Source organism: Monodelphis domestica, chromosome 1 (genome assembly GCF_027887165.1).
Source record: "Monodelphis domestica isolate mMonDom1 chromosome 1, mMonDom1.pri, whole genome shotgun sequence".
Classification (NCBI taxonomy): domain Eukaryota; kingdom Metazoa; phylum Chordata; class Mammalia; order Didelphimorphia; family Didelphidae; genus Monodelphis; species Monodelphis domestica.
Genome location: NC_077227.1, coordinates 481,082,664 through 481,104,814, shown reverse-complemented (window position 1 = coordinate 481,104,814; position 22,151 = coordinate 481,082,664). Strand labels below are relative to the sequence as shown.

At 36.9% G+C, this 22,151-nt stretch overlaps 1 protein-coding gene across 6 annotated transcripts in view; it reads left to right on the top strand.

Annotated features, from left to right (window-relative positions):
* RTEL1 (regulator of telomere elongation helicase 1) overlaps positions 1-22,151 on the top strand; it is a 116,478-nt gene that overhangs the window by 22,876 nt on the left and 71,451 nt on the right. For all 6 annotated transcript variants that reach the window (XR_008915400.1, XR_008915399.1, XM_056812791.1 and 3 more), the window contains 5 exons: positions 993-1,146; positions 3,530-3,568; positions 7,033-7,111; positions 16,297-16,394; positions 17,324-17,379. Coding sequence is in view for 4 of the 6 variants with exons in the window: in XM_056812791.1 (XP_056668769.1) it covers positions 993-1,146; positions 3,530-3,568; positions 7,033-7,111; positions 16,297-16,394; positions 17,324-17,379 (426 nt within the window). In the remaining 2 variants the exon portion in view is untranslated. The remainder of the gene's footprint in view (positions 1-992; positions 1,147-3,529; positions 3,569-7,032; positions 7,112-16,296; positions 16,395-17,323; positions 17,380-22,151) is intronic.

Genomic DNA, 22,151 nt, shown 5'->3' with positions numbered 1-22,151 from the left:
GGATGAGTGATCAATATAGAAAAGAACATCTTAAGAATTAGAGCTAAAACTGAAAATGAAAAGGCCTGCCCTATGATAGAATGCATTTCCTGTAACTAGAAATGTTCAAGCAGAGATTGGACATGGAGATCTATGTATTGGATGTAGGGGTTGGGGAGATTCTCTCCAGGTTTTGGGAGGGCCTTTCAGGCTCATCTCTTTAAGATGATTCTTAGTTTTATATGTAGATTTATATGATTCTTAGTTGTCTTGGGTAGAGCTCATGAATTTCATTAGTGAATATTCAATACTGAACTCATTTCCCCTGTATTTTCTAATTGTTTTCATGAAGAGCTAGTCAGAAGGCATGGCATAAAGGCATAATAAGTAAGAAATTTTAGGTCAGATACTTTTCTTTGTTAGAGTAGATAGAGCATTAAACTTGGAGACAGGAAGAACTGAGTTTAAATCCCAGAGAATTACACTAAACCTCAGTTTCCTCGTCTCTAAAATGGGGATAATAATAGCACCTACCTCATAGAGTTGTTTTGAGTATCGAATGAGATTATACAGGTAAAGTGCTTTGCAAACCTTAAAGTTCTATCACAGTGTTGGGTTTTTATTATTATTATTGCTATTTGAATGGAAGTTGGTTTCAAAGTATCTGTGCTGCTTCATGGGAATATGTTAATTGTTTTAATAACTGGCTGCATTGAATAGCTATGAAGTCCAAGATATAGGATATATCAAGGTATTGCCATTTTTAACAACTAGTCTATGGCAAGATTAGTGTCATGTTTGTTTTTATTTGGGATTTGACCATATTTCTCCTAAGCTTTTAATTTCCTTTGTTTTCTTTACCTGAGTTCATGACAAACATACCCTGCACGTCTGACTTAGGAGTCTACTAGCAAAGTATTCTGGTTTCACTGCGTTTAGAACTGCTTAGAGCTGAAATGTATTTAGCCTTCTCTCCTAGTGCTGCTTTTAACTTGGGTTTCTTCACCTCTCAGGAAAAGGTATGTGAGGAATCAGCTTCATTTGACCTGACTCCCTTTGACTTGGCATCTGGCTTGGATGCTATAAATCAGGTGTTAGAAGAACAGACAAAATTGCTACAGCAAAATGAGATCCATGCACAGTTCAACATGGAACTTGACAATTCAGGTAAGTGTGAGACCAGGGAACTCAAGAAACAAGATTTTTTGAGAAATTTAATAAAGGATTAAGCTTTTTGAAACTAGGAAAAAAAAGGATTTCTACTGTATTAAAATGAACTTTCTGATAGTCTGGGTCCCCAGGAAGTTAGTGGATCCAAGTTCTATTCAAGTAGAACCATGTCCTATTTAAACTTGTATCCATTGGGATAACAACAGCCTTCCTTAAAAAGAAATCAGTATCTCAAATTCCAAGTCTGAGAGAGAGAGAGAGAGAGAGAGAGAGAGAGAGAGAGAGAGAGAGAGAGAGAGAGAGAGAGAGAGAGAGAGAGTGTGTGTGTGTGCAAAATCCAAATAAAAATTTTTGGCCCTCCCTTTTTACCAGAGAAGGTTTCTGAATTTTTTCATTTTCTTTTACCGGATATTTATAATACCTTATTGGAACATTTAGGTTAGGTATTTGTGATATGGAAATCACTTTAAAAGATTGATACATATTAATTTAAGGTCACCAAGGAATTCAGCTATGTAATTCCTAAATGAAAACTCAAGTCAGCTGTCAACCTTTTTATGGTGTTTTAATTACAAACAGGAGGAAGAAAAGTATGAGAGAGAGAGAGAGAGAGAGAGAGAGAGAGAGAGAGAGAGAGAGAGAGAGAGAGAGAGAGAGGGAAAAAGGGAGAGAAGGAAATAGGGCTTAAATACCCACTCTGCTTAGGCTGAGCCAAAGGCCTAAAGCCCTGGCTAGCCGAGGCAAAGAAAAGAGATCAGTCCCTATCACTCACATGACCAAAATGAAGAAACAGTCTGTGGGCTCCTCCACTCCAAGCACCAGCCTCCAACCACCTCTCTCCCTCCACACAGGAAGTCCCCAGACCTCCTGAGCTGTCCTCTACCTCACTTTCTGTCTCTCACATGTGCTAATGGTGGCTCTAGCTTGACCTAGGACCGCCCAGAGGTCTGTCCTTTTTGCAGGTGTCTGTTGAAGGCCATATTCTCAAATAATTAAATCTTGAGTTTTGCTGCAGCCCTTCCTAATCTTGTTACCCTGAGTAGGGTGGAGATTGTAGTTTCCAAGGCCTGATTCTGTTATTCCAAGTATCTCTATTGTTATTGATCAGGAAATAGCTAAATCCCATCTTCTAAAGAATGGTCTGAATAGGGTTGAGTAGTTTTGAAATTCACACATTTGGTCAATGTGTTGATATTATACAATATTATGTACATGTTTTATGCATTTTTGAGTTTCTAAACTTTTTCTGTGTTGTCTGCTGGACTTAATGTGTCGGCTGCAGCTTCTGAAAAATTCTCAAAAAAGTCCATTTAATTTCTTATGCCAACCCATGATATATCAAAACTGCAATGGGGAAAGTTGTGATGGGGAAAGGATATATATATATATATATATATATATACACATATATATGTATATAAAATATATGTGTGTGTATGTTTGTAGGTATATATTATCAATAATGTTGGACACTTCCAAAATCTTTTGCATCTCTTTCTTTCAGGGTACTATAGGTAAGAATGAATGGTATGAACTTTTACCTTAGCAGTCTCATATCTCAACTGTACCTGTCCTTAGACAGGTTCATTATTCAACTCTGATTATTCACTTATATCCTCTGTCATAGAATGGGAAAAGAAGATTGGCAGAGACCAAATCTACATCTACTATAAGATGCCCTGATTGTGTTAGGGGTAAAACTTATGGTCGGACCGAATATATTTTTAGTTGGTCACCAGGGGTTTAAATTCTAAATCCCAATGAAATCCTCAAGTCAGAATGGAAATTTATGTTGGTTTATTTACAATAGAGTTAAGATATTAAGGAAGAAAGGAAGAGATTAAAGAGAGAAATACCAGGCCGGGGGAGGTGGGGGACGGGGACAGAAGATTAAATCTAGCACCGTTTCCAGCCAGGAGGCCTCCTCCAAGATGAGGGGCCTCCTCAGAGGCTTGTGCCTCCAGAAAGACCAAGGAAAGGGAAATTAGCCTTGCACTCACCACGTGACAGTCTAAAGGAAGCAACCTGAGGTCTCATGCTTGAGCTCCTTCACAATCAAGTTCCACCACCAAATCCCTCTCACAGGAAGTGGTGTGAAATATAAAGGCAGTTCTTTACATTACTTCCTGTGTCATATGTACCAATGGTGGCTTCAACTTGGCTTTGGACAGCCCAGGGGGTCAGTCAGTTGTTTCTGATTTATCACTTGCTAGCACACATGGGTCATAGACCTTCCTCCCCCACACTTAATCCTTAAGTGGGGGTGTATACATTCCTGGTTGCTAAAATTCTAAAGACTAAGCAGGTTGGAGTAAATCTAAAATTCATAATTGTCAATAGGATTACATACTGACTGTTTTTTTTTTCTTGTTTTATACAGGTCTGAATATGGAGCTTGAAGATATAGCTAAGGTAAAAAGTAAGTCTAACTTTTCTCATACTGCCTCTCTTTTTAAGAAACTAAACTGTATAGAAATGTTAGTTGGAAGGCTAAACTTGAAAGGGGGTTATTATTGTTGAAACTTTTTGCTTAAAACTCTTTAAGAGGAACTTCTGTCCATAATTTTGGCATAATTCTAGTCTAGGTAGAGTAGTAGTAGTAGTCTCTCGGTAACTGAGGATGACTATTGTTTTTGTGTGTTTTTGTGCACAAAGTCACTTGCGCATGAAGATTTCAGTGGAAAAGTCGATGCACAGAGACAGTCCCACTCTCTCGGCATTGGAAGCCTGGGTCCAGTGGCACGAAAAGTCAACAAGAGAATAAAATTACAAAGATTGACAAAGAGGAAACACAATTATTCCTCTTTGTTGGTGACATGGTGGTATACTTAAAACACTCCAAAAAAATCACTGAAGAAACTAATTAATATGATTAATAGTTTAAAGTAAGGTAGCAGGAATATAAAATAAAGCCACAAAAATTATCATCATAGAGTACTAACTTGGAAAATATTAAGGGAAATTAGATTCAAAATAACCACTAAATGACTAAAATATCTAGGGATTAGCCTACTAGGACACATATAGAATTTATAAATATATAACTGCAGAAATAATGGAAGACAAATCTTTGAAAAGATATTCACTACTGATAGTTGATCTATGCCAATATAATAAAAGAATGATATTACTTAAGTTAATTACAAATTTAATGCTTAAATCAAACAACCAAAGAAATACCTAATAGAATAAGACAGAACTGTAACAAAAGGTTTAGAATCTCAAGGGATGTAAGTGAGGAAAGTTATATTGTAAAGCAGTAACCATAAAACTATTTGTATTGATTAAAAAGCAGAAAAATAGGTTAGTGGAACAAAATAGTAACAGTATTTGGTAAACTCAATATAAGTTGCATGGATGAAGAATTTCCTTTTTGACAAGAATTTCTAAGAAAAATGGAAAATAGTTTGGTAGAAATTAGGCCATCATTTTACATCATATATCACCAGTTGCTCAAATGATACATGACCTGAATATGAAATGGTGACATCAAAGAAAATTTTGAGACTGAAAGGAAGTGCTTTTCACAATTATAGTAAGGGAAGACAGAATTCTTAACCCAACTAAGGATAGAGGAATTTATAAAAGATAAACTAGATAATCATAATTATATAAAATTTAAAAGTTTTTGCGCAAATAAAATCATTGAAGAAAGAGAAGAAACTGTCAGTGGGGGAAGAGATTTGCACCAAACTTCATTGATTAAAAGTCTGATGTCCAGAATATTTGTGAATCGATAAACATGAAACAACGCCATCATTCCCCAGTAGACAAGTGGTCAAAGGATCTGAATAGTTTTCATATGAATCTTATAAACTGTAAATGACTGTATGAGAACATGTTTTAAATCATTAATAGTAAGAGAAATGCAAATTAAAGCAACTCTGTGTTTTCACTATATCCTGTGAATTCGCAAAGATGACAGAAGACACAAAATGTTTGAGAATGCCTCTGGAAGACAGATACATCAATAATAGTGGAATTGTGAATTAATCTAATTTTGCAGTAAAAGTGACCATACATCCCTTTGATCTACTGATTCTGCCAGTGGGTATATAGTTCAAAGAGATGAAAGAGAAAAAAGATCCCAAATATACCAATATATTCATGGTAGCCCTCTTTGTGATAGCCAAGAACTTATACACAAAGTGGATGAATAGCATCTGGGAAATGACTTACAAAACTGTGACATATAAATATAGTGGAGTAAAAAAATATCACCGTAAAAATATGTAGTAAAAATGATGAATATGAGAAATTCAGAAACTTGGGAAAATTTGTATGAACTAATACAAAATGCAGTAAGCAGAACATAAAGAATAACATATACAGTGAGTACAAAATATAAATGAGAGAATCATTTGAAGTTGAACTCTTTAGTAACTTAAAAAAAAAAAGCAATGAGTGCTTCAGGAAAGAGATACTGGAATACTACTTCTCCTTAATGCCAGTGCCTAGAGTATGGGGACTAAAACAGAATATTTATACTTTTAGGTATGGTTATCATTGAGTGGTCATGTTTGTTTTTCTTTGTTCAATGGAAGATTCAATCTGTAGGGAAGAAGGCATTCCCTCCCTAGTTTCTACCCCCACCTGTACCCCTTCAATGACTAATGTAAAGACAAAGGGTTTCAATAAAACATTTTTAAAAAGAAAATTAAAAATGACTATCCGAGTTTCAAAGGAAGCAAAGTATCAGGCCAGCTTTGGAAGAATGGGAGTTGCTAGTACTATTTAGACTAAGACTTTTTTCTTAGAGCATAGCCCAGAGGATCTCTAGACTTCACCTAGGAAGACAAAGACCACATATTTGTTCAGAGATCTACAAGGGCATGGTTGAGGTAGTGAGGGTATTCATTGAACACTTCTGTGATATCATTTGGCCTAAAGATATAAGCAAGGTTTTATTACTTGACTTTTATTTTATTTTATTTTTTGGAAAATTGTGTTTAATTAGTTAATTTAGAATATTTTTCCATGGTTACAAGACTCATGTTCTTTCCCTCCCATCCCCCCACACCCCTCCTGTAGCCGACACACAATTCCACTAGGTTTTACATGTGTTGTTGATCAAGACCTATTTCCATATTATTGATATTTGCACTAGAGTGATCATTAGAGTCTACATCCCCATTCTTCTGTGTTTCTACTCCCACAGTTCTTCCTCTGAATATGGATAGTGTTCTTTCTCATAAGTCCCTCAGAATTGTCCTGGATCATTGCATTGCTGCTAGTAGAGAAGTCTATTACATTTGGTTGTACCACAGTGTATCAGTCTCTGTATACAATGTTTTCCTGGTTCTGCTCCTCTCACTTTGCATCAATTCCTGGAGGTCGTTCCAGTCTCCATGGAATTCCTCCACTTTATTATTCCTTTTAGCACAATAGTATTCCATCACCAACAGATACCACAATTTGTTCAGCCATTCCCCAATTGAAGGGCATCCTCTCATTTTCCAGTTTTTTGCCACCACAAAGAGTGCTGCTATGAATATTCCTGTACATGTCTTTTTCCTTATTATCTCTTTGGGGTACAAACCCAGCAGTGCTGTGGCTGGATCAAAGGGCAGACAGTCTTTTATTGCCCTTTGGGCATAGTTCCAAATTGCCTTCCAGAATGGTTGGATCAATTCATAACTCCACCAACTGCTTGACTTTTATGCAATTATCTGGGTGTTTGGGTGTCTTGAGTGTCAGTGAGAGTCTGCTTTCTTTTTTCTCCCCTTTCATTTCTTCCTTTTATACTCTATAGAAATAAGAGAGCTTGCTTATATCATGTATGGAGCTAGGAGGTATGTGTGTGGACCTGCCTAAGGGGATGAAGCTCGTGCAGCAGCTTTTACCAGGATTTTCCCTCATTCTTTCTTCTGCTTGCCTTGGCAGTAATTCTTCTTAAGCTGGAAAGTGTAATTGATGCCATCGAGCTTCCAGGAAATAACACTGGCATGACTAAGCCTGGAAGGTAAGTCCTAACTATGGAGGTTCATGTCTTAGAGTTCTGCATTTTTTATTGTATCACTCAGGGAGGATTCTCTTATATTTCTGTTTAGAGATATAGATCTCAAAGAGCAAATGGCTAAGAGGTCAGCCCCTAAAAGCCATTCCATCTTTGACCTAATACAATAAAATGATTTCAGATTGGATTTTAAGTCTATAATGGAGGCCAGTTGACTACAAACTAATTTCACCTGCTTTATCTTTGTTATGGGCATTTTCCTTCATTTTCCTGCCTCTGCACCCATATTTTTCCATTATATTTTGGGAACAATAAGTAACCAAATCAATACTGTCATTGCTTCAGAAAAGAGTCTGTTGATTGCCCTATGACTACTCTCTATCTCCTGACAACCCAACCTCAAACTCCTTTCCTGACTACCTCTTTCTCTGTGCCTTGTCTCTGCCTATGAGAATGAAAGACTATCTCACTTTTTTATATTTGTATCCCCAGAGTCTAGTACAGTACATGGCACTTAGCAGGTACTTAATAAATGTGTTTTCATTTTTTCATGCGACCATTATTTTTCTCATTAACACCCCCCCCCCCAAAAAAAAACTCTTCTGTTCCTGTTTCCATCAAAGGCACAACCATTCTTCCAGTCTTCTACATTTATAATCCCATATTTCCAGCTCATTGGATTATATCCCTGACCACTTTACAGTACAGTCATACTGTCTCCTTCATGTCTAGAATGTACTTCACTTCAGAGAACTTCTTTCTCCCTTTAAGATATAGCCCAGGGGAAGCTAGATGGCTCAGTGGATAGAGCGCCAGTCCTGGAGTCAGGAGAACGTAGATTCAGATTTGACCTTAGATGCTTCCTCCTGTGTAGACCTGGCCAAGTCACCTCATTGCCTAGTCCTTACTGCTCTTCTGCCTTAGAACTGATACTCAGGATTGATTCTAAGACAGAAGGTAAGGGTTTAAGCAAAAGCAAAAAAAAGATGCATCTCTGGCACTATCTTCTATATGAAGCATTTCCTGACTCCCCCAACTACCATTATCCTTCTGCCCAAACTACCTGGTATTTAGCTACCTGGGGTATCTTTATATTTATTTACTTTATAGTTTTACTGTACACTTGCCCTTCAGCATTAGAATGGAAGCTCCTTGTGAAGAGACGGTTTTATTCTTTGTACTGGTACCCCTATCACCTTGCAAAGTGCCCAGTACATAGAAGGAGTTGAATAAAGACTTGTCAATTGATTGGTCAGAACATCTCTTCAGGGTTTTTTTTCTGTCTCTCAATTCTATTCCTGTATCACACATTAGTTTGTCTTTTCCTTTTGAAACAGCGCAAAATTCATAAAAACTGGTGGGGAAACTGGATTTCTTTTCTTGTTGATTACTTCTCAAGGAATGTATTTTCGTTAGTAGTAGAAATTTCATCCACTTTCATTCTTTAAAACATTTTGTCTTAACTCAATCTTTTGCTTTTGTGGCTTACTTTTTCCCAGAGAAGTAGGCTAGCCTCCAGCCACCAACTTGGCATCAAGTCATATATAAGGGACAGATCACCCACATGTTGAAACAGGAGAAATCCAGCTGAGATATTTACACTGTTGTCCTTCACTTGTGTTACCCTGTATAGAAATTTACCTTCTACTGGGTAGAAAGTTTTGGCTCCATTTTGCAGCACAGTGTAATATTTATTGGGAAAGGAAATAGGATTGGAAAAACTGTCAGTCTAATTTCCTTTCCACAACAGGTAATAGTAGTTATAAGAAATGTTTTATTTGCTTTTTGGTTGAATATGATTTGGGAAATCATGTCTCTGTAGGTTCAAGTTTTTCTATTCTGACAATTATTTTTCCTGGGTAGACCATATATTCTGCTTTCACAACTCTTTCCTTCCTGCCTTCCTTCCTTCCTACCTTCCTTCCTTCCGTCTTGGAGTCAATACTGTGTATTGGCTCCAAGGCAGAAGAGTGGTAAGGGCTAGGCAATGGGGGTCAAGTGACTTGCCAGGGTCACATAACTGGGAAGTGTCTGAGGCCAGATTTGAACCTAGGACCTCCCGTCTCTAGGCCCAGCTCTCAATCCACTGAGCTACCTAGCTGCCCCTCTTTATTTCTTTCTTGATCCATTTGAGAGCCTCCTGCTCTGGGCTCAACCTTTCTTGGGAATCCATAGGGTCTTCAGGTGTTGGTTTAGTTTCCTTGGTTTTATAATATTTATTCTAAAATGTTTGGGCTTATTTAGATGTTCTTGTCACCATCTTCCCTTCTATTTTAATGTTTTCTCTGTGGATTTATCTGCTCATGCTCTAAGTTTTTAATTGAATTTTCTTCCTCCTGAGATCTTTGGCAATTTTAGTCTTTTTGCTTTATATTTTTCTACTGCTCACTTTCTGACTTCTTCTTTGGTAGTGTATTCTTCTAGGACTGGACTTAAAAGCTTTTTCAGATTCCTCCTACATTGAGGTATTCAGTCTTACACATCCTCATTTATTACCCCAAGCAACTCCTGGGGAAAGAAGCTTGTCTTAGATGGATGACAGTTACCTTTCCTTAGACCTGATGTAGACCTTACACCTTCCAGAGCCCTGCCACTATTCCCTTTGTTCTTTAGTTTTCTGGCTGTAATGCTATATCGGCAGGCCCAGGCAGAATACTCTTCTGTTTTTCTAAGCTTCCACCTTCACAGAGGGAAGGGGAGTTGGGCAAAGCTGCTTTTTTTGGTGGTATGCAGCAGGGTGTGCTCACAGAGAGGCTGTTATGGAATGAATCCCAGTACACAGGGATGGCCTGAGGGTCTTATTTGTGGCACCTTGCCAGAGCTTGGGGATTGGTGGGGAAGGGTTGCCAGGTAAGTACATTCAGGATTAGGAATTGGGGCAGCTAGGTGCCTCAGTAGATAGAGTGCTGGGCCAGGAGTCAGAAAGACTTCCCAAGTTCAAATCTGACCTCAGACACTTCGTAGTTCTTCGACCTTGGGAAAGCCACTTAATCCTGTTTGCCTCAATTTCCTCATTTGTCAGATGAGAAGGAATGGCGAACAATCTCAGTATCTTTGCCAAGAAAACCTCAAAGAGGATCAGAAAGAGTCAAACATGACTGAATAACAACAAATTTTAAAATTAATAAATTGACACTTTAAAAGGGACAAAAAAGGATTGGGAATTGACCTTCCCTACACTTAATGTGTCAGATTGTTATCTTTTTAGACGTCTTAATAATATATTGGTTGCAATTACTTTGCTCTCTTGTGTGTAATTTTTATTTTAAAGAGTCTTGAGAGGTTGTAATGGGTGTAGAAAATGTTTAGACCTCCATTGTGTTGGTTAGTTACATGGATCAATATATTTCCTGTTGGATCTGACTGGAAGGTTATTTGTATTATAACTTACATAGTAATAGGTAGGGTTCATGATGTGAGTTTGCTTCGTTTGGTTTATTTCATATAAGTCTTATTGCATTTCTTTATGTTCATACTATTTGTCATTTCTTATATCATTGAGTTTATATACCATATTTATTTAGCCATTCCCCAAACCTTAGACACATAGGTTGTTTACAGTTTTTCATTATTATAGGTAAGGCTACTACATGCCTTTTTTTTGTCAATAAGACTTTTGTCAATAATATATGCCATTGTCAATTTAATGATTATAAGATTGTGTCTCACAACTGTTTTAACTTGCATATCTCTATTTATTATATTATTTGAACAGTTTTTTTCATGTGATTATTGATATTGATGCAACCAGCACAATGTCATATGCCCTGGAATATTGTTGAGTTTCTTAGAAGAAATCACTCAAGAGTTTGACCCACCCATCTACCCAGGAATGATTAGATGGATGAAGAATGTCTATTGTCTAGATTGTGAAATCATTTCAATGTATAACTCAATTTATGCACTATGCATATGTGGGACAGACAGTGCAAGTGGGCAACAAGTAGATTTGAACAGATGGAGGAGAGCTGACTAGATTGGATTGCCTTTAGGAGATAGTAATCCCAAGCTGCTCCTAAAAACAAAGGCTCATCTTTTTAAAACTAACATTCATTTAAAACCAGTGTTGATATATGGCGGTGATATGTGAAGTATAACAGTTTCCAAAGCATTGAAATGATTACATAGCAGCCAGTGGAGAGATACATAGTATGTGCAGGCAGCAACAAGAGTAAAAGGTGTTTTCTGGGAAATATGTGTTAGGAAGAAAAGATAGTCTGGTTATAGGAAGAAAAGATAGTGTGGTCATAAGGCAATGCTGAACAGCCAGAGTGTTATGTTGTTGTCCTGAAAGTGTTAGGAGAGAGTGAGGAAGACCTTCATCACCCTCGAGGTGAGCCTTTTTGTGGCGAACTTGTGGGAGGACCTTGACAAGAGTCACAACGTGGAGGGGTTACAATCTGCAGCACTGGAGGGTGTGATCTCATTCATAAAATCACAGATCTATTTGAGTATAGATGTTCACTCTCAATGGGTTCTTTACTTTTTTAGAGTAACCAACTGTATAATGGTAAAGATAGAATTTACTATGGAATATTGCTATTAAAATTCCACCTATTCTATTCTACTAGCTTCAATAAGGATAGCCATGGTGAATATGTGGGTTTTTCTCATCAAAAGTTTATATAGGTAGAAAAGTATGGACTTGTAGTTATTGATGCATTCATGTGTGTGTGTGTGTGTATGGTAAGATCTGAGATTTTTTCCATGTCTTTAGTATTAATCCTGTCTTCAGATAACTTGATAATCTTTAAATACTCTCAAAATTGTTTTCTCCTGTCTACATTCTCTCTTTAAATACTTGATTAGTTCAGCTGTTTTTCACAACTTTGTTTTCTTTGGTGCTAGTTTTCTTCCTAGAAAAACATCTGGTGTCCTAACATCTGATGTTTGAATCTTAATGGCCTTGATGGTCAAGTTTGTTGTTGTTATCTTTAAAAAAAAGAACACATCTTTTCCACATTCTTTCAATTTTTTGTCTATTTGTTGTCCTGCCAACTTCATCCTTTTAAATGCCCTTGGGATGACTTGCTCAATTGGATCTCTCATCACTGTTATTCCCTCTACTTCTCACTTTTTTTTGAGGGTGATATTGCTTAGAATCTTCTACTAGTCTTTTTTTTTCTGAAAGATTTTACCAGTAAACTTTATTTTCTACATAGTGTTGACCTTGACTACCATTTCCATTTGGCAAGAAGAGAGTGTTTGCTGACTGAGACTGCTTTTAGAATTTTTTTTAGTCTTTTCATTATGGCAATTGATTTACATTAGTTAAATTTCTATATGAAATCATTATAATCAGTGATAGTGATTTTTCCTTCTTCTGAATCACTAACTTAGTTTTAATTGTGTCCATATTTTTTCTCTCAACCTTTGTTCTCAACCAAAGTTCGATGAACTTTGCTCTTATAAATTGGTGCTTGACTGTATATAGACAATTGTTCCAGGAATCATTCCTTTTTCAAATCATTTATTTATTTATTTATTTTAAGAATATTTTTCCATGTTTACATGATTGATTTTCTTTCCCTTCCCTCTTTCCTCCCCCCTCCCAGAGCCAATAGGAGATTCCACTGGGTGTACAAATGTTATCACCTGATACTTATTTCCATATTATCAATTTTTGCTATAGAATAATCTTTTAAAGCCAAAACCCCAATTCATATACCCATATATACAAGTGATAAGCGATAAATCTTATGTTTTTCTTTTGCATTCCTACTCCCATAGTTCTTTCTCTCAATGTAGATAAGCATTCTTTCTCATAAGTCCTTTAGGAGTGTCCTGGATTATTTATTTATTGCATTGCTACTAGTAGTAAAGTCCATTACATTAGATTGTTCCACAATGTTTCACTTTCTGTTTAGTGTTCTTCTGGTTCTGCTCATTTCATTCTGCATCAGTTCATTAAAGTTCTTCCAGTTCATCTAGAAATCCTCCAGATCATCCTTCCTTACAGCACAGTAATATTCCATCACCAACATATACCACAATTTGTTCAGCCATTCCCCAACTGAAGGGCATCCCCTCATTTTCCAATTTTTTGCCACCACAAAGAGCACAGCTATGAATATTCTTGTACAAGTCTTTTTCATAATTATCTCTTTGGGGTACAAACCCAGTAGTGGTATTGCTGAAGCAAAGGGCATGCAATCTTTTAAAGCCCTTTGGACATAATCAGGAAACATTCCTATATTAGTAACAAATTATTATCTCTTACAATATAATCAGTTTCACTTGTGATATAATTGGTTGCTTATGCACCTCCTAATTCTTCCTTGATCAGAGTATTCCTAATTTGTAGATGTGAAATCTCTATAATTTTTATAAAACTCTGTCCTCTCTCATTCCTTACTCCTGAATCACATTTTCTAACCTATTTCAACATCCTTATTTTTGTCCACCTTTGCATTGAACTTACCCAGTATATGCTGATTTAATTTTGAAGAATTTATCTATCTCTTCATCTTCTCCAGCAGATGTTGTATGTACACTATAATTGTTTGCATGCTAGTTTTTTTGAAGATATTTGCCATGAGCACTAGGCACCCAAATACAGATGACCACATGTGAAAAAACACTTTTTAATGATATATAGTACAGAATTATTATTACATTCCAGCACTTTGCATGTTTTGGACTACACTTCCTAGCCTGTAACCTTCTTACTCTAGAAGTCCCTCTGCCCCAAGGTTCACTCAAAGGCTTGTTGAGTTCTGAGCCCAAACTGTCATTTCATGAAGGACTACTCACTTTACCCCTAATTTACTCTCCAAACTTCTCCATTTTCTTGTCAGTAGCCTTGCACTGGTATCCTGTCATCTATCCTCCTTCGGTTCCCCTCTGAAATGTGAACTCCTTGAAGGTTTTATTTTCCCAGTGTCAGCTCGGTCCCTGTCTCTGTCTCTGTCTTCCTTCTCTCTTCTTCTTCTGCTCCCTCTCACCCTGAATATGATTTATAATATTATGTAAGGCATGGAGAACAGAGCAGATAGCCAAGATTACCCTCAAATTGTAGGTGTTCTAAGAAGGATACAAAATTATGATAGTTCCTTTGCCATTTTATCTTCCATCCAATCAATTCAATATATCATAGACACTTTTCCATTGTTTCCAAATGTTATATTTTATAGATTGTCTCCAGGCCTTTGAATCAGGGTAGCTTCCAATTAGGTAACTAACCATTCTGGAAAGTTTTTTGAAAGTTCTCCTTACCACAAGTACACTCTTTGGAATGTATACCGCCTCAGAGTGAACAAAGAAATCAAATACTGATGACTTTTTGGTGAAGATTTTTAAAAAATTAAAAAATCAAAACTAATCAGTAATTGACCGTATCTGATAATGTGTGCAATATTCTTTCTCTACTGACCTGCAGTGAAGAGAGTTGCATTTTCTCTACTTTTCTTCAAGGCCAACCTTAGTCATGACAGTAATGCAGTGTTTAGTCTCTTTTCTCTTTTAGTTTAAATTGTTAGGGTCAGTGTGTGTTACAATACTGTTTACCTGGTTCATATGTCTTCCCATGCTTCTCTCAGTTCTTCAGAATCATCATTTCTTATGATGTTTTAACATTCCATTTTTCATATATTGCAGATTTATTCAGTTATTCTAAAATTGATGAATAATTAATTTGTTTCTTTGCTATCCCCAAAATTGCTCTTATGAATATTTTGGTGTATGTGAGACCTTTTTTTGTGATCTCTTTGAGAAGGTGGTGGTCTATGCATAGCATTGGCATTTCTGGATCAAAGGATTTGGACACATTATTTTTTCCAGCATAATTCCAAATTGCTTTCCTGAATCATTGCCCCAGTTCACAACTCTTATCAACAATGTTCTTGCCTTTTCATAGCCCTTTCAGCATCAACTTTTTCTATCTTTTGTTATCTTTTTCAATTTGCTTAGTATAAGTAAAAATAAATTTGAAGTGAGATGTTTTTCCCAATTGATGAATTCAATTTTTATCCTAACTTATTTTTCCATGTAGATGCAGCTTCTTTTTGTCTTCCATATTTGCTTATAGCAAAAAGTTAAAGGTTTTATTAGAATTCATTTCCTCATGTGCCACTGGACAGGAATTTAGAATTACTAATAGTTAAATAGATACATATAGTCAGAATAAAAGCTGATTCTTGGTACCCTTTTTCCCCTTTTTTGTCACCACTTTACTACCTTTGCCCCAGAAGTGGAAGGGCTTAGGGTAGGACTTTCTCTTGTTACTATGGGACCTCCATACTTGACTGGGCTAGTTACTTGGATCTTCTGTAGCATGGCTGAACCTAAAGAACATAGACTCTGCTACTAGTTTAGCTTTTGGATATCCAGAGATGCCCATCCCTGATACTATGAGGCACTGGAATAGGACTTTGTGAAAAAAAAAATCCTCATATTGTCTGCCAAGAGAAAATTTAACCTCCTCTTGGTCTATGCTTATTTCTTTCTTTTCAACATGGCTTTTCCTGATAGTTCTAACCTGAAAGAGAAAGCTTGGGAAATTTGAAGAACTATTTAGAAACCCTGCATTTATTCAATATAAACAGAGTAGGTTGGACAAAAGCTCATTTGACTTTCCATCCAGTTTTTAATTATATTGACTACAATACAATTATAGGCAATAATATGAAAAATCTAGAAACTTTTTTGTTGCCAAGAGGCCAGTAAATTAGGAAACTCATTACTTAGATAAAATCACACAGGATTCAGACTTGGATGGGACCTCAGAGGCCTTCCAGTCTAATACTCTCGTTTTACAGATAAGAACACCAAGCTAGGGAAGTAAAGGAACTTGCCCAAGTTCACATAAGTGGTAATTTGTCTGAAATGCAATTTGAACCCAAGTCCTCTGAATTCAGAGACAGTGCTTCACCACCCTGACCTCTGCTGGAACATTCGCTAAAGGATTAACATTTGGGTGGAGAGTCTGTGGATTCTTTGTCTAAGACTTCAGCAAGTCTAACCTGTGGGTGGGGTAAGCTTATAAAAAAGGAGCCAGCAAATGGGTCAGTCATAGTGGAAGTTTCCATCTCCCTGGCAGGAGAAGGTGCCAAACGCAGGACATTTTGCAATAGCAGCGATGCCTACAACCCGTTCACGTCTTTGTCTGGGTGACACGAGCATCTGAATCTTTCTTACCAAGTCTGAACCATATTCTTTCATCAGAGCTGACGCTTTTCCCGTCTTATTGGCAGCTATATCTTTGATCTGTTTGCTGAAGCCCACATCACCTTTCAGACCAAGTCTTCCCTCCTGGAGTCATTGGAGCAGATCATACAGTTCATGGCAGGACGTAAGTCATTCTCGTTGCCTCAACCTGTTACCTGATGGGCTTTGAGGGTTGTTTCCCCCTTCCCAGCAAGTGGGGTGCCCGTCAGACGTGAGGGAAAGGGAGATGAAGTGACAGTGGCTTTTTAAGTTAAGATTATCCTCTGTATTTGAGCCATTAATATGGCCAGTGTAACTTAAGAAATTTTGCAGTGATACAAGACACTCCATGCCAGTACTTCAGTGACTGGTATCTGCAGCTGCCCCTTCCCCCCAACAATGATCAAGAATCATTGTCAAACAATTGGAATTGCCCGGTAATATAACCGAGAGTAAGTTCTATTGTCAAGTTAACTGTTCTATCCTCTGTGGTTTTGACATGGAAGAATTAACCTTATTTAGTGTCTGCATTGCACTGAATTTGCAAAAGCAGTATTCTTATTAAATTTTTACAGTAGATTCTCAGTAAAATTCCTAGCTAGAATTCTGTAGTAAGCAACCCCACAGCCCCTTTTTTTTTTAATTCAAAGGAAATAAAATAATTCTTCTGTATAACTTCACATGTTTCTTTCTCTGGGGAAAGCAGTTGAAATGCCTTTACGTTAATAAATTGGGCATCAAACATTTCTCTTGAGAAGAAACCTCTAGTTTTCCTAAAATGATAGTACCAACTAGAAAGAAATAAAAGAGAGGTTCAGCCACTACGTGAAGTCTGTTGAGATTTTAGGAGACTATTTTTTAGTCTTTTTAGTCTGTTGAGATTTTAGGAGCAGTCTGGCCATTTTAAGTAGCTGTTTTGATCTCTACAAGCCTAGTTGTACTCTGCCTTTTTTCAGACAGTTCTTGACCAGAAGACTATTCAGAGGCAAGATGTCAGTGTTCATCAGTTTTGCTCTAGATGTTTATTTGTATTGATATGAGATGAATTTACTGTTTTTTTACCCTTATCCGTAGGTACTGGAATATTTAACAACACAGCAGGCTTACAAAAGCTGGTGGACATCATTCAGGTAAATAATAAATTCTAGAAATCGGCCCCCATCTTTTGCCTTTTTCGGTCCCTACACATAATAAGAAATATGGCAGAGAGATAATAGTTTGCCTCCCCAGGATTTAAAAAGAGTTCTCTCCAAAAGCATTTTGGGCTGGTATGCATTGAGAAGACTGTTAACAGAAACTGTTGGATGGAATACAAAGGCATCAAATTAAGACATGGTCTGGAAATCCCATTGTACATAGGTTCCTGGTCATAGATCATATTTTTAGAGCTGGAAGGGACCATCCAGGTCAACCCTCTCACTCTACACATGAGGCAAGTGAGTTCTAGGGTGGTTAAATGATTTGCATGGAGTCACATATATAGTAAATTCCTGAGACAAGATTTGAGACAAATTTTCCTGACTCTTAAAAGCGACACATATGTAAAGCACTTAGAAAGCCTTAAAGGTCTAGGTAAATGCTAGCTATTATTGTTGTTGCTGTTGTATGATAGCTATTGTTGTCATTATTATTGCCACTTATACTACACTGCCTGATGTTCTATAATGTTGGCTTGGTGTGTTTAATGTTTCTATCAGATTTTGGGAATGACTGTAAACATTTTCTGAAGGAGTCAGGCAAGTAGATTTTTATTAAGATTGGGTTCAGCTATGATTAGATAGTTCTAGAAAAAATAGAACTCTTTGGGAATCTTGTGTTTTGTGGTCCTATCCAGGTAATAAACAAATCTATACCTAATTCAATAGCTATTTCTTGTTCATTTGCCATAATTCTCCTATATTCTCCTTAGAAGTTCCAAGAACTATTCAAAATTTCAAACTACCTTTAATTCTACCTTCTTTAGTTTCTTGTCATTCTTTCTAAACTGAAGGTGCATTAAATTGTGGTGTATTCCTTTCTTGTCACCACCAGATGGAGCTGGGTCTTCTTGTGAGATCTAATTTAGGAAGGAAAAAAAAGAAAGAAAAAAGAGAGCCAGAAGGAGGGAGGGAAAAAGAAAGAGGGGAAGGGAAAAGGAAGGAGAAATCTAGATGACTGGATTCATTAAGGATTTGCTAGTTTTTCCCCATCTCTAATCTATATATTATTTTGTATTGAATCATATTTTAAACAGATGGCCCTTAAATTTATCAGACATTTTTGTTTGTTCACAGCTTTCCACTACCAGCGTTCAATAATTGGAACATGTATTTATTCCACAAGCATTTATTACATATCCTTGTTTTTAGGACTCCTACACTGTGATAGTGATCTTTTCAACAAATCATTCATATGGAATCAATGTAGGCCATATGATGGCACTTCCTTCTTTAGAGTTGCTGTCATTATTGTTCAAGGGCTTCTCTAGGTATCCTGTGCAAGTTTATGAAATCAGCTTAGTTTATTTCAGTTTTTTCCTTCATGGGATAAGACTCTAGATGTCACCCTGGAAATCTGGCAAATAGTAGGACATTCACAAGCCTAACTTGGCACGGGCCCTGGAAGAGTGTGGGTAACCTGAGCAGAGCAGTTATTAAAACAGTTTAGCTTTTTTGACGTCCTGGCAAGATAGTCTGGTTTCTTGTAATTGGGTTGTTTTCCTGTAAGGAACTGTTGTTTCTTCCTTTACACCCACACTATTGAATGAAATGAAAAGGGCCTGTGTTCTCAGTGTTAAGCCAGTCACCAAATCAAAATCAGAATATCTATGTACAATTTCTAATCCATTTGCTTATCCAATAGCTCATCGGTTATCTTAGTCATCAAACAGAAACATTGCTCATCCCAGAAGGACCTTAAGAAAACTAGAAATACCCAAATTCATATATGTGTAACTCAGTAAACATTTATTGGGCATCAACTATTTATTTGATGTGCTAAGACATCTATGGTATCTGATATAATCTATTGATGTATCTATTCTTAAGAGACTAGAGCAGTATATAACATGGTTTTTAGCCCTGGAAATTTTTACAGTTTGGTTGGAGAAAGACCCACATAAAGCAGTCAGAGAAGTCTAAAACAACATTAGGGGATGGCAGAATGGATGGTATAAGTGACAAGTGCTATAAATATGGATAACTGGAGGTGTTTGGGAAAACTTCAAGAAGGTAGAACCTAAGCTAGGCTTTAAAGGGTGGGTAAGCCTAGTGCAAATATTAATAATATGGAACTAGGTCTTGATCAATGACACAAGTAAAACCCAGTGGAGTTGCTTGTTGGCTATGGGAGAGCGGTGGGAGGAGGGGAGGGAAAGAACATGATCCACATAACCATGGAAAAATATTCTTAATTAATTAATTAAATGAACTTAAAAATAAATAAAGGATGGGTAAGATGTAGATCTAGAGAATGGAAAAACCCCATGTATAAAACTGGGAACCACTGGGAAAAACTAAGGGAAGAAGCTCTTTTCTTCATTACTATCATACAAATGTTCCATAAAAGAGGTGCTAGTTTTAAAATTTTTAATTCTTTTCACCTAATAATATTAACCCCACCACCACCATGAAAAAGAAAGAAAAACAAAGCCTTTAAGGCAAATATGCATATAACTTAAACTAAACAAATATTCCCATATTGGTCATAGTCCCAAAATATATATCTCATTCCACACCCTGCACCCTTCATTTCTCTGTAAAGAGGTGCATTATGTGCCTTGAAAGAGGTGCTAGTACAGAATAGGGAAATGAAACCAAATAACAGGTTCGAATACTATGGAATGAAGTGATGGAAAGAGAATTGACCTGGACTTTGGGCTAGAACTAAAGTATATGAAATTGCTTAACTCCTGGCACATCACCACATTTTGATGTCACATTTCCAGCAGCATTTCTGGCAGCACCCTCAAGATTGAGATCAAGTGACTGTGCTTGATTAAGTTCAGGTGCTTATTCTTTGCTCTGGCTTTCCCCTTCCTACTTCTTATCTCTCTTTCCACTGACAAGGATTCTGTTCTATCCTGCCCTCTCCAGTACTCGCCAAGGGAGTGGCTAGACTAGCATTGCTTTTGTAAAGGTTTTCTAGTACTCTCTGTAGAAATCAGTAGCCTCTCTATTTTCTTGTCTAGGGGTTAAGTGGATAGAAACAAGCCTGAACCAAGCCAGGTTAAAATCTTAACATCAGGACACTTCCTGGCTGTGTGACCCCAGGCAAGTCACTTAACCCTTAATGCCTCTAGCCCTTACCACTCTTCAGCCTTGGAAGGAATATTTAGTATCAATTCTAAAGACAGAAAATGAAAGTTGTTTGGTTTTGTTTTAGAGGATTTTAAGGGACTATGTATGATGGGTATGTGAGGTATTTCATTCCAAATACCACGGCAGTGTAATTAGATTTATTCTCTTTGGTGTTGCTTCCTGGAAACAAGCAGATGGATGCATCTATTTTTCTACCATAAATTGCAAAAGGGTCATTGCTGCAAAAGGTCCTTTGCCTTCCTCACTTATTCATCTGCTCCAGAGTTAAATGTAGCAGAGATTTCTTGATTTTTATACCACTTCATGAGAAAGGGAGGAAAAAAATCCACATGAATGAAATAAGATTTTGTTTTCCTGGTGTTTCCAGATTCCTTACAAGGGTACTCCTTCCTCCTCTTCTGATTGCTTCTAGGGATCTTCTCTTTTTGACCAGATTGATAATTAGTAAAAGGAAATTAACTCTTTGAAATCATGAAGGATGGGTAATTTTTCTTCTCTTAAGCTTGAGTAGCTCTCAGAAATCCTGCTGGAATTACTGTCCAGAAAACTGATGAAAGTTAGCAGAATGACCCTTATTTTGGTGTTACTTTGGCCCTTGGAGCTTATTCTGTAGTTTGAGACAGTACTATCCTGGTTTCTCTTTAGTCTAAACTTAAGAGCAGATATGGGGTGTTTCTTCTAGATAAATGATTCCCCAGGACTTCATAGGGTCATGGATATAGAGTTAGAAGAGGCCCTAGTTTGTCTCTTCTAACCCTCTCCTCGTACGGTTTTCAAAACAAAAAAAAAACAGCTGAGGAATAGAGAGAAGTAATTTAAAATCCTAGATTTAGAGCCAAAAGAGACCTCAGAGACCAAGTCATCCAACTAACTTTCCTCTTTACAGGAGGAAATTGAGGCTTGGGGAGGTCAAATAATTTGTCTGAGTCTATAGTTCCTGGCAGATCCAAGATTCAAACCCATGTTCTCTGATGTGACTCTTTGCACTACACTATATCCCTATCAGCAGATATGATGCGGAGTTACTCAAAGTTTAGAAAATGCTTCCTTTTGCATCATCTGTAACCCAAAGTGTTTCAGTTGGTTTGCCTCATTTGTTCTGCATTTCCTTGGACTCTTACCTTTAACTATCTCCCCTAGTCAAGGGCTGGCAAACTAGCAGCAAATGACCCAGCATGTTTTGAATACTCAAATTGGAAAACCTTTCAGAAGAAATATGATCATTCATTGGCTTAAATTTTCAGAGCCTTTGTTTCCCCACTTTACAAAAAGAGATGGTAATCTTTGTACTATCTTACAATATCACTGTTGGCTTCAGATGAGATAACATACAGACAACATTTTGTAAATGCTGAAATGCTATGTAGATATGAATTTGGAGGAGGAAGAATAAATAGCATTTGGTAGATATAAACATTTATTGAATGTTGAATGAAATTTCCAGTTGGCTAGCTTCATTTTAGAAAGGCCTGAGGAGCTGCAAATTTGCTACCTTCACATGGTGAATTTTTTGTTTATTGCTGTTCTCTTTTTTTCAAGTAAGATAACTGAAGGAAATTTAAAATTAAAATGAAATATTTAAAATCATTGGAACTCCATCCACT